Source organism: Labeo rohita, chromosome 2 (assembly GCF_022985175.1).
Source record: "Labeo rohita strain BAU-BD-2019 chromosome 2, IGBB_LRoh.1.0, whole genome shotgun sequence".
NCBI classification, from domain to species: Eukaryota; Metazoa; Chordata; class Actinopteri; order Cypriniformes; family Cyprinidae; genus Labeo; species Labeo rohita.
In genome coordinates this window covers 26,610,279-26,626,676 of record NC_066870.1, presented here as the reverse complement: position 1 = coordinate 26,626,676, position 16,398 = coordinate 26,610,279, and the positions used below count along the sequence as shown (strand labels likewise).

The window sequence follows — 16,398 nt, the reverse complement described above, 5'->3', positions numbered from 1 at the left end:
TTTATTGTTTTATAAGAAGGTCACATTAAAACTATTTTGGAAAACCATGTTTAAATTACCATGTCTGACATTTAATTTTGCTACTTTCAAAATGTTAAAAGTCCAAGCCCAAAATTTCAGCCTTCAACTATTTTTATTTTTTTATTATTATTATTTTTTTTTTTACATTTACAACTATAATGATCTAAGCAAAGAATAAAATAAACGTGAGCCATTTCAATATTTATTATGTGGAAATGATTTATATCCATTAAAAAAATAATTATATTTATTGTACCATTTGCATGTCAACAAACAATATTGGCCATAATATTATATTATATTATATTGGACATTTGTTAACAGACAAATGAACTGCAATAGAATTTAAGAGTTCATTATTGCCTCTTCATAAAGAGTACAGATTTGTGCAAAAAGGAACCTAACAAAGTTATGTTTACATTGTTTGATTGGTAATTTGTTTAAAAGTGAAACTGGGTGTTGCTGCTACAGTGTTTACCATGTTCAGAAGAGACAGGGACATGTCTATAGAAGCAAGCCTATTATGTTGGCCCCACCTTTCTCTGAGAAAGATGTGGACAAATATTTTCTAATGGTAAAAACCTGTCATGGCTGATTGCTCAGAGCTTCAAAAGCAGCTCACCACAAATACAATGGGCATAATTACAGGGTGCACAGGTCTGGTTATGTTCTCTTCCTTTGTAATGGCTCTGTTCATCTGTCAACATTAATCTTTCATCCGGCAGGGTGTTGTATGGTTGTCAATTGAATCCTAGACAGGTAATACATTGTTAATGAGAGGGTCACTATTTGCCTTACTTTAGATGTGTAGGCAGATGTGAGTAAAAAATTTGTATATCCACCTTGCCGAGACTTCCGGTTCATTAGCTGCTATAGGGAAATAAGAGAAGAATAACTACATGCAGTAAAACAATATAATAAATTTATAATATGGTAAAACACACCTATTTCCAATATCAAGTAGCAAAACGAGCTGTTTTGTACAGCTAAAAATAGTTGGACGCAGATAAGACCGGCAGCCAGACCCATAAAATGTACAAATGGCCGTGTCCGCTCTTACAGGAAAAATAAGGTGGATAAAATGAGTAAAATGAATATAGCAGTTGTTTATGCATTGTTTGCAAAAGCAGAATGTTGCTGGAAGATGGATGTGTTACCCAAACAGCACATAAAAGTGAAATAATTGAAGTGCAGCTGCTATTGATACTGAACCCTGATGAAAGAATAAATCATAACAGGTGGCCAACCACACCTGTTTATTCCTTTCTTATTCATGCCAGAAAGTATGGTCTATTTTTATGTAATCGTCCCAGTTGCACACCTGTGTAAATATTTATAGAGAATAGTTTATTTTATTTGAGATCAACTACAAACAATGTTTAAGTTTAGTTTTGTGTTTTTAAATGTAAGTCAATAACAATAGGCTGAAGCCAGAGCCAATGGGGAAAGTCTTTCTGCGACGAGACCCTGCCCCATTTTGGAGGTTCTGCCCACTTTTGGAGTTCCCGCCCCATTTTGGAGATCTCCAGTCTGCAGTTATATATACTTGAATATTTTGCATATATTGAAAAACCTACTTTTGTGAACTTGTCCTAGGTTTTTGGCCCGATCGGAACCAAACCAGTGCAGGAAGATTCTCTACAGAGTGAATATCAATAATTATCAAAAACAAAAAATTTGATTCACTGTCGCAAAAGGACGCCAAAATGTTTGAAAGGGGCAGGGTAGTCTTTACTAAAACGGTTATAATTTTGAACAGAACGAGATATCTTTGCCAAACTCAAAATGCCTAAGTGCTGAATTTGAGGTCATGTGAAGGCAAAAAAGAGGGCAAAAAAACATAAAAATACCATAACTATACAACCGTTTGTCCTATTGACATGACAATCGGTATGCACGGCCTTGGTCCAAAGTGCCACAAGTGGCTATAAAGACATTTGTGTATCTCAAAAAACATGGCTGCCACAGGCAGATGAACTTTGAGCACCTATTAGACAAGGTTAACAGAGATTGATTGCAACGAAACATAGTGGGCCTGTTTGACTCATGACCCAAAAAGGTCTGTGAGAAATTTAAAAAGAAATCTGTTATTCTGGACAACTTTGCCTCTAGAGCCACTTCTGTCAATCAAATCATTTGTTAAATGATACTGTACTTAACCTACTTTTGTGAACTAGTCCTAGGTTTGGGGGGGGGAGAAAACACTGCAGTACAATTCTCTTGACTCTCTAGGTCAGGGGTGGCGAACGTCGGTCCTGGAGAGCCGCAGCCCTGCAGAGTTTTGCTTCAACCCTAATCAAACACACCTGAACAAGCTAATCAAGGTCTGAAGGGTTACTAGAAAGCTATGGGCCAGTGAGTTTTAATTAGGGTTGGAGCTGAACTCTGCAGGGCTGCGGCTCTCCAGGACCGGAGTTCGCCACCCCTGCTCTAGGTCAATAATTATTTAAAAAAAGGTTAAAATTTACCCTTTAGGAAGCTATAACGGGGTCGTTTAGGGGTCATTCCAGCTGGAATCATCAAATTTTGGAAAAGTTCCCCACCTGACCCCCTCAGATTTGTCTGAAAAAAATCTATGTGATGGGTAGTATGCCCAATAGATCATATACAAAATTTCAAATCTCTACTGTGCGTACTTTTTTCACAAAAAATCTGTAAAAAAGTTTGTTTTTTACCCCGTTTTGGCATCACAGTCTGAGTGACCATGTTCAGACTGAAATATCTCCAGAACTATTTGTGCCAGGTCCATGAAATTTTCTGGGCTAAGAGTCCTAGTCCAGAACTGCATGAATTACAACTCACAGCATTGTTACTGAATTTACACCTGAATGCTGGCCCTCTACTTTTCTTTGAAACTATTACTTTAAGGGTTTTCAGTTGTCCATAGAAACCTCAATCTTCAATGTATAAGCATCAGACTTGGTAAATGGTCTGATATGTACCATGTCTTTCACATCCTTTGATATCAGACAATAGAGTCTGATGGATGTTGAGATATTAAGGTCCAAAAATGGAAAAAAACTATTTACACCAATGTTCAGAGCAATATTTCCCATGAATGACACCAGGTGTGAACATGAAACTTGTTTTTTTGAAAGAGCATATTGTTATTGATAAAATATAAAAAAATTGGGATGGGGTTTTGCCTCATTTTTCTGTAATGATTTTTTTAAAACTCAGAGTTTCATCACTGATCTATTGTTCAGTTTTGCTATTCAACTTGGTATGGGCATTTCAACAGAATTTATTAATGTTAATACAGAAATACAAAAAACATACTTCCAGACATGAGTCACTTTAATAATGTATACCACCAACACAAATAAATGTGTAACATAACAGTTACTGAAAGTTGTTCATGAAAGTGTCTGAATCCACAGTTTCATTTTCTTTTATGACATAGCATCGTCCAGTGGAAGTAACTGGCACATCAATTTTCATTATGATGTGCTGGAGAGGCACCCAACAGACATCTTCCCTTTTGGGCCAAAAGTAGCCTCTAGCTGGGCCATGGAGATGCAAAAAAAGCACTTGAATGTCTTGCTCTGTGTCAGAGACGTCTCTGATGATACCAGCCCACCATTGTCGGTCATACACACAAGTAACATATTGTCCTGGGGCCATATCTGTGATGTGAAGGCCTTGTTCAACTGGGTCAACCTCAAAGTTGACATGGAATCCTGGTGTTCCTGATACTCGACTGACCTCAAAATTGATCATTGTTGACTGATTGACTGATTGATTGATTGATGCTAGATCTCATACCACCTGAATATTATTATTTCTAATCAATATTGCCCTCCTTTCTCAATGAAAATGGATGTATTATTCACTGGATTGGGTGGAACATCAAGATTAGGTACTTATGTTGCATTTCATTGAATGTCGGTAGTCAGTGAATCCGAGTTAGTTCTCCCAATGTCCGTCGTAAATGTGTTCCATTGTAACAGTTGGCAAAAATATGGATGCCTATGGACTGAACTGGCCCGAGTGTGTGTTTCGGACCCCCAACTTAAGTGGCCGTTCCATTGCACTTTCCTGAGGTGGAGGTCGGATTTCCCCGAGTCCCGAGCACAATGGAATGCTGCCTTATAGCATTATATTTATATATTTAGGCATATGAGTTCAAAATAGCTGGTACTACAGTAGTTGTGAATGTCACACAACAATGATTTTTTAAAAAATTATTACAGAAAAATGAGGCAAAACCCCATCCCAATTTTTTTTAGATTTTATCAATAAGAACATGCTCTTTCAAAAAAAAAAAGTTTTATGTTCACACCTGGTGTCATTCATGGGAAATATTGCTCTGAACATTGGTGTAAATGAGTTTTTTTCCATTTTTGGACCTTAATATCTCAACATCCATCAGACTCTATTGTCTGATATCAAAGGATGTGAAAGACATGGTACATATCAGACCATTTACCAAGTCTGATGCTTATACATTGAAGATTGAGGTTTCTATGGACATCTGAAAACCCTTAAAGTAATAGTTTCAAAGAAAAGTAGAGGGCCAGCATTCAGGTGTAAATTCAGTAACAATGCTGTGAGTTGTAATTCATGCAGTTTTGGACTAGGACTCCTAGCCCAGAAAATTTCATGGACCTGGCACAAATAGTTCTGGAGATATTTCAGTCTGAACATGGTCACTCGGGCTGTGATGCCAAAACGGGGTAAAAAACAAACTTTTTTACAGATTTTTTGCGAAAAAAGTACGCACAGTAGAGATCTGATATTTTGTATATGATCTATTGGGCATACTACCCATCACATAGATTTTTTTCAGACAAATCTGAGGGGGTCAGGTGGGGACCATTTGATGATTCCAGCTGGAATGACCCTTAGAAAAGGGGCCCTGTCCAAATACACCCAAAAGCCTATAAAGCCTAATGAAAACTCAAAACATAACAAAACCTGGTGAGTACATGCCACAGGTTATTCTAAAATAACCATGCAAAGTTGTATGTAGATCAGACAACAGCTGCTGCTGTAACAGTCATAAACATAAAAAACAAACTGTTATTTCTGTGATAAATGATTTGCCAAAAATGCTTTTTTTTTTTAAATCACCGATTTAGGTCCTTAATGGGATTTTCAGCATGTGCAAGAGAGACTCTTATTATGACTTCGAAGTGATCATTTTATATATAGATAAAGAGAGAACTAAATAAATGTATTAAAATTACACACAAGGCAAAAAATAAATAAATAAAAATAAATAAGAAAAGAAAATATTACGATGGTAAACACAAAAACACAGTATATTAGTGCTAACATTTTTTTTACTTGCATCTCAGAGATTCTGTGCAGCAGCAGCGCTTCAAGCACCGTCGTGATGATGTCATTGTGGACATCCCATAATATTACTGAGAATAAGCCGTAAGCCTGGTTCCATAGAAATAGTGTTGCTGTCAAGGTAACGCACTTTGGTGTATTATATTTACCTCTTCGGTGTTGAAAGACTGTGAAGTCCAAAAAGGAAGTTCCGCGGTTTTCTTTGGTTTGGTAAGGGCTGGAAGTGTTTAGCTAGCTTCTTGCTGCTAACTTAACGGAAGTTGTGGTCGATTAAAAGGTTCCTACTGTTTTGTGTTCAGTGTAATATCTCGTATCGCTTAATGTGCAGCTCCTTGTCACCTTGTAACTCTAATATCCTTGTTAGTAGCGTGATAGTTTGCATTTATATCAGTATAATTAAGTTTCAGACAAGCTGCCTTTGCTTATTGTGCAGCACGTCATGTGTTTTATTGGTTGTTGCAGTTTAAGTAGATCATTTCGAAAAACGGTAAATAAATAAATACGTAGGCGTTTGACTAATAACATGCCCACAGCTTTGTTTGTATTAATATCAAGATTTTAGTTTACAGTTTAAATTTAAGTGTCTGCATTTAGTTTTTTCTTCACCTGTTTAACCATTTTGAACCATTTTTGAAACTGTTGATTTTTTTTTTTTGTACAGAATTGCATATATTTTTTTTATATACAAATATTTAATGTAGTCTCTAAACATGATTTTCTAAAAGCTATATGTATAATAATAAACACAGTAATAATGATACAATTATGTTAATGTTTTTTTAAGAAGTAATTGTATTCTGTTTGAATATATTTCAAAATGTAATTTTTTTTCCTGTGATCAAAGCTAAATTTTCAGCATCATTACTCTTCAGTGTTCTTCCATCAAAGAAACCTGAAAAAAATCTACTCGGCTGTTTTCAACATAATAATAATAATAATAAATATTTTTTGAGAAGAAAATTAGAATGATTTCTGAAGGATTGTGTGACTGGAGTAAGGATGTTGAAAATTCAGCTTTGAAATCACAGGAATAAATTATATTTTGAAATATATTCAAACAGAAAAGAGTTATTTTCAATAATAAATATATTTCAAAATGTTACTATTTTTGCTGTATTTTGGATTAAATAAATGCAGGCTTGGTGAGCAGAAGAGACTTTAAAACAAAGCAAAACAAAAAAACCTATAAAAAATCTTACTGTTCACAAACTTTGGACTGGTAGTGTATATCTCAATGCAGTACATGCTAACTTCCCAAAATGTCAGCTACTATATAAGTAAATATATTAACACATGACACCAACTGAATATGTTTTAATCCTCGGTTCACACAAGCTGTTGTTTTGTTGTTATGCTTATCTAATGTCTACTGATCTACAAGATCAATAAGATCAACAAGGCTTCCTGCAAATATAGACACCATTGAGCGATGACCAGGATGAGATCTTCTCAACTCATTCAGAGAGTTTATTTGATGATCTTCTAATGCTGTATCATTTTTTTTTTGTTCTCCATAAGAATCGAAGGCATGGAAGACGAGCCGCCCTCCAGAAAGACAGAGGAGGGTGGTTCATCTAAGCGGTCACAGAGGCCGCAGGACCGTCAGGGAAAACTTCCAAGGAGACGCAAAGAGGTGAAGAGGTCTCTTCGGAAGCCGGACTGTCCAGAACACCTGTCGGGGGGAAGTGCGCATTGGTTGCCTGAGCAGCCCGGATCAGAAGCCTCTGTATCAGTGGAGGACACTGCTGAGAGTTGCCCAAAAAGATGGGATAGATGCAGGTACAAAACACACCGTTTGATTCAGGTTGAACCCTAAAGATAAAAATGTACAGTGACTAAAGTGCCTGTTTGTTGCAGACGAGGCCACTTTCTACATGGACCATATCCTGCTACACATTTTGGACCCAAAGCTTGCGTTCTTCCCAACCCAACCTCAGTCATGTAAGTAAGCAATGTCTGGCTGACTTTAGGTGAGGTGCCAGGTCACATCCCTCTTTTGTTACTGTTTAAGCTTTAAGTCAAGCAAAGGATTGGGCAAACATAGTGATAAGGTCATGTGTGCTGAGATCTGATTGGTTGAGGGTCGTTTGTTGGATGAAGCTGGAGAGCAGCACACTCAGGTGCTTTAGAGTGGTCCTGCTGGAAGTTTTTTCCCAAAAGCACTATGCCTGTTTTACGGCTCCCAGGACAAACCACATGCAGAGGGTAATGCAGGATTTTATGCTTTGATATCTGATGTTGTGCTGAACATGTTGTTTAGGTGTTATGATACATGTTAGTAATATTTCTATACATTTCAAATCAAGAAAGATGATTAGAGTGAATCTCTGAAAATCGATTTTTTAGAAACTACAGAAGTCTATCTGTTGGTTAGTTATTCATAAATGTGTGTATTAAAGACTTATGTGAATATTTACATATTTTTATGTTCAAAAACAAACTGTGAATGTGTGACATCACTTGTGTAATTTTTTAAAATTTATAAATACTAAAAACTATGTAATTCTAGAACTACGAGAAACCAAAAGCAGAAGTCCACATTATAGTGCTTTCCAGTATTTGACCATGACTGTAAGTTGCGTAACTAGTGTAGAAACAGGACAAAGTGCATGCCGTTTTTCTTTGTTTGGAGTGCAGTGCCGACACACATCATGTTTGGCTACTCTGTCGACTTTCCCCGCAGGCACATTCAGGACCCGGCCAGCCAGCGGCTTACCTGGAGCAAACCGCCGCTCAACGTCCTGGTGATCAGAAAGATCCGAGATGAGACCCTTCTGGAGCCGTTCAAAGAGCTTTGCAGGTTCCTCGTGGAGGTAGGTGACAAAAGCAGCATTAGTAGTTGATTTACAGAGTAGGAAGTTACAGCCGCTACTGTCCCCTTTCATTTTATTTGCTCGCTCTTAGATTTAGTTACACAAATTGTATCTAAACTATTTCCATCATCAGGAGAAACATCTGATGGTTTATGTGGAGAAGAAAGTAGTGGACGATGGCTCTCTCATGATGGATGATTCATTTTCAGCCATTCGCAATCAGCTGTGCACCTTCAGGGAAGGTACTGAAAGCTCAGTGTGTTGGATTGGATAGGAACGATTATCGATGGGTTCACCTGTAACACGATTTGCATAACAAGACACAGCATTAACCCACAAAGGATTGGGTGCATTAGGAAAATGAGTGATTCATCATTGTGTTTGCACAGGGTATGATGACATCTCGGACTGCATCGATCTGATTATTTGTTTGGGTGGGGATGGGACTCTTCTGTATGCATCGTCTCTTTTCCAGGTATTCTCTCACCTCACCTTAGCTCATTTGAGTCTCCTACTTGGTCAGTTTCAGCTGCTTTCCATTAGATGGTCTCTGTGTGCATTGTGTAAGTTGAGAGATTTGGATATGCAAAAGTGAGTATAGATTTATTAAAGAATGAAATGTGGTTTTGTCTTATTTGTTTAAGGGCAGTGTTCCCCCGGTCATGGCCTTCCATCTGGGCTCTTTAGGATTTCTCACACCATTCAAGTTTGAGTCATTTAAAACAGAAGTGGATAAAGTGTTTGAAGGTAGAGAGATTGAAAGTTTCTCATTTTCCATCTCTGAAATGTTTGGATGTTTATGTTGTTTTAAGAGTTTTTGTCCTGGCTCCTGTAGGTAATGCTGCCATCATCCTGCGCAGTCGTCTGAAGGTTAAGGTGGTGAAAGGCATGTTTCAGAGGAACGAGCAGCTCTTCAGCGCTGAGGAGAACGGAGTAGTGCCTCATAACCACATAAATAGCGAGGCAGGCAAAATCACGCTACAGTTACAGGTAACGCAGCACTCAACGCTTGTAGAATGTAGAAATCAAAGAATCAAAATACTGGGCTTGAGACAAAGTCTGTCATGCCAGCACGTTTTGGCACACATGCATAACAGATGTTACACAAACACTGTCAAAATTCAAACTTAAAATCCACCAATAGGATGTTGGACTAAATCTGATGGTGTGGTGTCAGCCAATCACATGACATACTAAGGTAGAGGCCATAAAATAAGCCTATGGCCTCATTTGATCAAATGTGACTGTAAATGTGTACATTTACAGTCTTACAAAAGTTTTCTAATTCTATTTCTATTTCAAACAAATGCTGTTAGAAAATTAAGTTTTCGTCATAGGAATGACTTGTATTTCAAATTGTAATAATATTTTACTGTTTTTACCGATCAAATAAACAAAGCCTTGGTTGAGCATACAAGACTTGGAATATCTTACTGACCCCAAAATTTTGAACGGTAAAGCACATATACATACATGGCTGCAGACCTATGTCTATTTAGAAACATACACTACCAGTCAAAAGTTTTTGAACAGTAGGATTTGTAATGTTTTTTAAAGAATTCTCTGCTGCTCACCAAGCCTGCATTTATTTGATCTAAAGTACAGCAAAAGCAGTAAAATTTTGAAATATTTTTACTATTTTAAATAACTGCTTTCTATTTGAATTTATTTTAAAATATAATTTATTCCTGTGATCAAAGCTAAATATTTAGCATCATTACTTCAGACTTGTCACATGATCCTTCAGAAATCATTCTGATATGATGATTTGCTGTTCAAGAAACATTTTTATTATTGCTATTTTCAATATTTAAAACAGTTGAGTACATTTTTTTCAGTATTTTTTAATGAATAGAAAGATCCAAAGATCAGCATTTATCTGAAATAATTTATTATCTGAATTATCTGAATAATTTTATTATATATATATATATATATATATATATATAATTTTTTTTTTGGTAAAGAAATTTTAGAAATTAATATTTTATTATAACAAGGATGCTTTAAATTGATCAGAAGTGATGATAAAGACGTTTATAATGTTAGATAAATACTGTTTTTCTGAACTTTCTATTCATCAAAGAATTTCTGAAAAATTCTAGTCAGCTGTTTTCAACATAATAATAAAAAATGTTTTTGAGCAGCAAATCAAAATATTGGAATGATTTCTGAAGGATCATGCGATGAGTAATGATGCTAAAAATTCAGCTTAGAAATCACTGGAATAAATTACATTTTAATATATATTAAAAATATATATTTAATATATATTTATTTTAAATAGTAAAAATCTTTAAAAATGTTACTGTTTTTGCTGTACTTTGGATCAAATAAATTCAGGCTTGGTGAGCACAAGAGACTTCCTTAAAAAACATTAAAAACACTACTGTTCAAAAACTTTTGACTGGTAGTGTATATTGTTTGCAAAGAGTATAACATTTATTAGCTTAAAAATTATTTTAGAATTCAGCACTCATATACATTATAGTAATAACTATAAATTCTGTTAGGGTTGAGGAGACTTGAAGAAGACTAATATAATAGATGCAGTTGCCTGCAAAGCAGATATTAAAATGTTGCACAAGAAAAATACCTCTGCCAAGTAAGGGCACTCTCAGAATATTATTTCAGAAAAAAAATCTATCCATTCATCTGTCCATCAAGACTATTTAGAACCCTTTCCATGGTAACAGACATAATTGGAGTTATTTAAAAATAACAGCTGTGATAGGTCTGTATGTCCAGTTGCCATAGCAATAACATAATGTCTGCATTTTTACGTCAGAGATATTTTAGACATGTGATTGCATGTGATTTGTACAGACCCATCTCTATTTGTTTAATGCTTTTATGTGTAATTCATTCATTCAGCTTCTGTGATATGGATATTATGTGTGTGTATAAAGGTGCTAAATGAGGTGGTGGTGGACAGAGGGCCTTCATCCTACCTTTCTAATGTTGACCTTTATCTGGATGGACGCCTCATCACATCTGTACAGGGAGACGGTGAGCACAATCATATGCTTCAGCTTTGATAGTTCCCTTTTTATCTTGTCACCATTGTGTGCACAAACAAACCACAAAATGGAAATTCTGTCATTAATTACTCTCATGTCGCTCCAAACCGGTAAGACTTCAGAACACCATCTTCAGAACACAAATTGAGATTTATTTGATTAAATCCGATCTGATAAAAATTAAATTCTGACCCTGCGTAGACAGCAACGCCATTACCACGTTCAAGGCTTAGAACGGTAGTAAGAACATCATTAAAATAGTCTCTTCCGTGTCAGTCTTTGATGCAATTTCATGAGAGAGTACAATGCACATGCATGTGGTGCTGCAGCGGAAGAGAAGAATTGTTAAGTGTTAAGTTAGGGGCCAAGCGTTTGTGTTTTCTTCTTCTTCCTCTTCTTCCTGAATGGGAGTCTATGGCAGCCCTATGAGGGGAACACAGGAAAATTATGAAATTTGGCATACTTGTAGTGATGGTCATTAATAGTGATCTGACCAACTTTGGGGTCTCTAGGACCAACTCTATAGCGCCACCACCAGTTAAAAAATTCACAATTCAAACTGTTACAGCTTTTGAATGCTTTGTTCTAGAAAAATGAAACTTAGTACTCCTGATTACTCTTCTCATGCTAATCACATTCAATAGGTTTACATTAAGACTCCGCCTATTACATAGTGGCCATTTAGGAAAGATCTTCGGACGGAGCCGCATAGACATGACCAAACAGAATTTTGACGTTTGTCTGTTTAAAAGTTATGATGTCTCAAACTTAAATTTTGCCTCAGAGGCTGTATCTCGGCCAAACTTTGATCAATCAAAATGAAACTTGGCACACTTCATCAACACCATGATCTGAGGTGTCATGCCAAATTTGGCAACAGTGCACCTATGGATCACAATATATGAAAATTTGATAGTTTTTTTTGCTAATAACTTCTGAACTGTTAGTCAGATCATTATTTATTGGTTTATCATTATTTATTGGTTTCTCATAATTTTTTGGTCTCTATGGATTCCTCGGCTCATGCTGAATGTCAATTTTGCCAGGATCTGACGAAGGTTAAATTTAAGCTGGGCTCACACTACAGGATTTTTAAAATCCCAACCGATTATGAAATCTGGTTGCAGCGCACACATAAGGAGTATCTTTGCAGATTATCTTCCCTGAAATCTTAAACATGCACACGCTACAAAATTTGAAAACTGTGCCTCATCACACACTACAAGGTATTATTAAGATTATCATGAGGGAGGGAGCACCTCATGTACGCCACAGATCGTCGTTTCAGCAACTAATGTTTACAAATGTTAGTTAGCAGGTTTATGCACTCACCTGGTATGTTGAAAACCGAGACGATTTCACTTCAGAGCTTTTCTTGCTCCATGCGGTTGTGGTATGTTTTCAACATATAGAGACAGTGTTACTACAAAAACATAAGAAGCAGTTTCCTCCATCTCCACTATCCAGTGGACCATACAGCAGCTGTTTTGCAGTCGTGCATTGGCTGTTGTGGAAGTACTGACGTAATCATAGCCGTGATCATCCCGATTTAAAATCCTGAATATCAGACATGTTTGATATGATCGGGGCGGCCCCAATTTGTGTGAGAGCAGATTGGGAGGTGCAAGATTCGATCTGTAAATGTCTCATGTTACCAGATAATCTGTGCAGAACATCGGGACTGATCGAGGTGCTCGACAGGATTTTTGCTCCACTTCTCGTGAGGGGGAAATCGGGGCAAAATCGGGCTAAAAATCCTGTAGTGTAAGCCCGGCTTAAGGTTGATTAAGGTTGAGCCACTGATGTCACATGAGCTGTTTCAGAAATGTCCTAACTACCTTTCTGGGCCTTAAACATGTTAGTTGCATTGCTGTCTATGCAGGGTCAGAAAGCTCTTGGATTTCATAAAAAACTTCTTAATTTGTGTTCCAAAAATAAATTACAATCTTACAGGTTTGGAACGAAATTCTGTAATTAATGAATTCTGTAAATTTTGAGAGAATTATCCCTTTAATTTCAGGAGTCTGGTTAAAGTTTTTTTTTTTTTTTTCCCAGAAAGTAATTAGTATTTTTAATCCTGGGGTGCTTTAAATTGATGAAAAGTGACAGTGAAAACATATTTTAACATTTATAATGTTAAAAAAAGATTTCTATTTGAGATAAATGCTGTTCTTTTCAACTTTCTATTCATCAAAGAATCCTAACAAAAAGAATGACAGAAGTATAATGGCTGATTAAAAACTCAGTTTGGCATGACAGGAATAAGTTACATTTTAAAATACATTAAAATAGAATTGTCTTTCTGTTTTTCTTTTAGCTCAAGCAGGTGCCTAATAAATTATGGTCTATTCATTTACTGACAAGAGAGTCCAGCTGCCATGAAAATAAATGCAAATATGTGGTGTGTTTCTGTGCAGGTGTAATAGTTTCCACTCCTACAGGCAGCACGGCCTATGCTGCCGCAGCGGGAGCCTCCATGATCCACCCCAATGTCCCTGCCATCATGGTCACCCCCATCTGTCCTCACTCCCTCTCTTTTAGACCCATTGTGGTGCCCGCAGGAGTGGAGCTTATGGTGAGTGTAATTTTAGTGATGAAACTGCATTCGCCTTAAGTTATATTTATTTATTTGCATTCGCCTTATTTGCATTCGCCTTAAGTCTTAAACGTAAGTTTTATTTATTTATTTCTCTCAAATGAGAGCTTCATAAACCCATGTGCTCTGCAGATAACGCTGTCGCCTGACGCTCGCAACACAGCCTGGGTCTCGTTTGATGGCAGGAAGAGGCAGGAGATCCAGCATGGGGACAGGTGACACTCTTTTAATACAATCCCATAAGCAAACAGCTTTGACCTCTCCCATAATTCAGTGCTACAACAATAGCTGTATTACAGTTATGGAAATGAGAGTCAACAGTATCAGTAGGGATCAGCACTCAAACTTTCAGTTCAAATTCACTTTGCCCTTTTTTTTTTTTTTCCCCTCAATCAGCACTCTCAACCGCATCTGTTAATTGTGAATTCTGTTTTTTCCATTATAGCATCAAGATTACAACCTCTTGTTTTCCGGTCCCTTCTATCTGTTGTCATGATCTGGTGTACGACTGGTTTGACAGTCTGGCTCAGTGTCTGCACTGGAACGTCCGCAAGAAGCAAACACGTCTAACAGATGCCAGCGACTCTTCAGAAACTGAGAACTGAAACGCCATCATGAAACACACACAAGCGCTTTCACAGTCTGTTGATTTTACATTCCAGAACATCTCAGATTTCCATCTTGCCTCAGTGAAAAGGGGGTTCGAGTTCAGAATTCTTATTTTTACATTACACAGCATATTTCTACGTTCATAGATTTACACATTTCATTATAGATCGCAATAAGTGCTCTTGTGTGAAATAATACATTTAATGTTAGAGGTTAGGCTGGAAAACTTACAATTTGAACTCGGAAGTGTCATGTGTGACTGCTACACATCATTATGCAGACGTTATTTCTTAAAGGACGTGATAAATAACTGATCCAGTTATGTTATTATTATTTAAAATATCATTTATTAAGATTTATTACTTACAGAACCACTAACATTTAAACCTGTACTGTAGATTATGTATGCATCCACTTCTTAATAGTTTAAAAAACAAGTTACAAATCCTCCACCACTTGAAATACACATTATAGTAGGACATGTGTTGTGATTCACTCACTAAGCATAAAATGTTTATTTAAAGTTATAAAGTTTTTATGCTGCGTAACTGTAGCTGTTAGCCAAAATTTACCACAAACTTTCCTCATCTCCAAACAGACAAAGCTAGGCTTTCTATGTGGTTTGTCATGATGGCGGTTCCTCATTTGTAATACATTTCATGGGAAGCCATGCTTTGTCATTTCAACATGTTGACAGTAATGTGTGACACCATTGTATGTTCAGCTACTAAGTTTGAATATGGTTTATCAGACTTTTCCCTGTAGCTCGCTCAAGCTTGTTGTTTGATTTCCATTCAGACTAACCTGTGCAGAGCCTTCCTGATTATGAATCATATAACTTTAGTGTTTGTTAGGTTTGATGGCTGTCAAGCCCAACTAGTTCTTGTGAAAGAACATTGTAGCCTCCCTGTGGCGGCACAGGATGTTGCATTTTCAAAACCACATTTCTAAAGCCATCCTTATAGTTTAATATTTAATATACTCTCTAAGCAGTCATCTATTCATTTACAGATGCACTGTATGTTTTGTTTTCTCATTATGTATTACTGGCCCTGAAAGGGCATATTATGTTATTGCATAAGAACTAATATAGCTGAATGTATGTAAGCTGTTTATAGTTTGGTGTAAATAAGAGGTCCTATGACGTGTTTGTCTCATTTGTAATATTTCAATAAATTTTTCTTTTTATCTTCGATGTTATCTTTTTTTTTTGTTATTTAAAATGTGTCCTTATGTATTTTATGGCTTTATATCCTGTTGTATTTTACTTAAAGGGTTACCACACCCCAAAATGAAAAGTTTGTCATTAATCACTTGCCCCCATGTCGTTACAAACCCGTAAAAGCTTTGTTCGTCTTCGGAACACAATTTAAGAGATTTTGGATGAAAACCGGGTGGAAAAGTATTAAAGACATTGTCAAAATAGTCCATCTGTCATCAGTGGTTCAACCTGAATTTTATGAAGCCACGAGAATACTTTTTGCACGCAAAGAAAAAAAAAAAACGATTTTATTCAACAATTCGTATTCTCCGAGTCAGCGTAGTGCCATTTCGGAGAATATCCGCTGGACGCAATCTGCGTACGCCGTTCTGTGTCAGCCGTACCACACGGATAAGTTTTCTACGTAAATTTACGCTTTGATTTGAACAAAAACAGCGTATCCGTCGTAATCGTTAAGTATTCTCGTCGCTTCATAAAATTCATATTGAACCACTGATGGCAGATGGACTATTTTGACGATGTCCTTACTAACTTTCTGGGCCTTGAACTTGGTAATTAACATTACATTAATGCCTATGCAGGGTCAGAAAGCTCTCGGATTTCATCAAAAATATCTTAACTTGTGTTGCGAAGATAAACAAAGGTCTTGTCGGTTTGGAACATTAGGGTGAGCAATTAATAGAATTTTCATTTTTGCATGCCTGTAATCTAATGTTTGCAGAACAATGGAATATAAAGTATATTTTATGAAAACAAGTAAATATATTTGCTTGCATTAAATATTTGATAAACTAAAAAAAATGAATTTTACGTTTTTCA

General features: G+C 36.4%; 1 protein-coding gene across 4 annotated transcripts; it reads left to right on the top strand.

The window, feature by feature from the left end:
• The first annotated feature begins 5,349 nt into the window (after positions 1–5,349).
• On the top strand, positions 5,350–15,550 carry nadkb (NAD kinase b). Of its 4 annotated transcripts, none has more exons than XM_051093141.1 (12): positions 5,350–5,440; positions 6,838–7,098; positions 7,177–7,260; positions 8,003–8,132; positions 8,266–8,374; positions 8,522–8,607; positions 8,777–8,879; positions 8,968–9,122; positions 11,042–11,141; positions 13,570–13,727; positions 13,881–13,963; positions 14,194–15,550. In XM_051093141.1, exons 2-12 carry the CDS (start codon positions 6,848–6,850, stop codon positions 14,351–14,353), a joined length of 1,419 nt encoding a protein of 472 aa, XP_050949098.1. In that variant the 5' UTR covers positions 5,350–5,440; positions 6,838–6,847; the 3' UTR covers positions 14,354–15,550. The 4 variants fall into 4 exon arrangements, with proteins under 4 accessions (XP_050949098.1, XP_050949089.1, XP_050949107.1 ...); XM_051093132.1 differs by having other exon boundaries at positions 5,366–5,529; XM_051093150.1 differs by having other exon boundaries at positions 5,372–5,596.
• Positions 15,551–16,398: the final 848 nt, after the last annotated feature.

Coding starts and splice junctions, on each gene's coding strand:
- nadkb (XM_051093141.1), top strand. CDS start 6,848: ATGGAAGACGAGCCGCCCTCCAGAAAGACAGAGGAGGGTGGTTCATCT. Junction 8,608..8,776: donor ATGCATCGTCTCTTTTCCAG/GTATTCTCTCAC, acceptor TATTTGTTTAAG/GGCAGTGTTCCCCCGGTCAT. Junction 8,880..8,967: donor AGTGGATAAAGTGTTTGAAG/GTAGAGAGATTG, acceptor TGGCTCCTGTAG/GTAATGCTGCCATCATCCTG.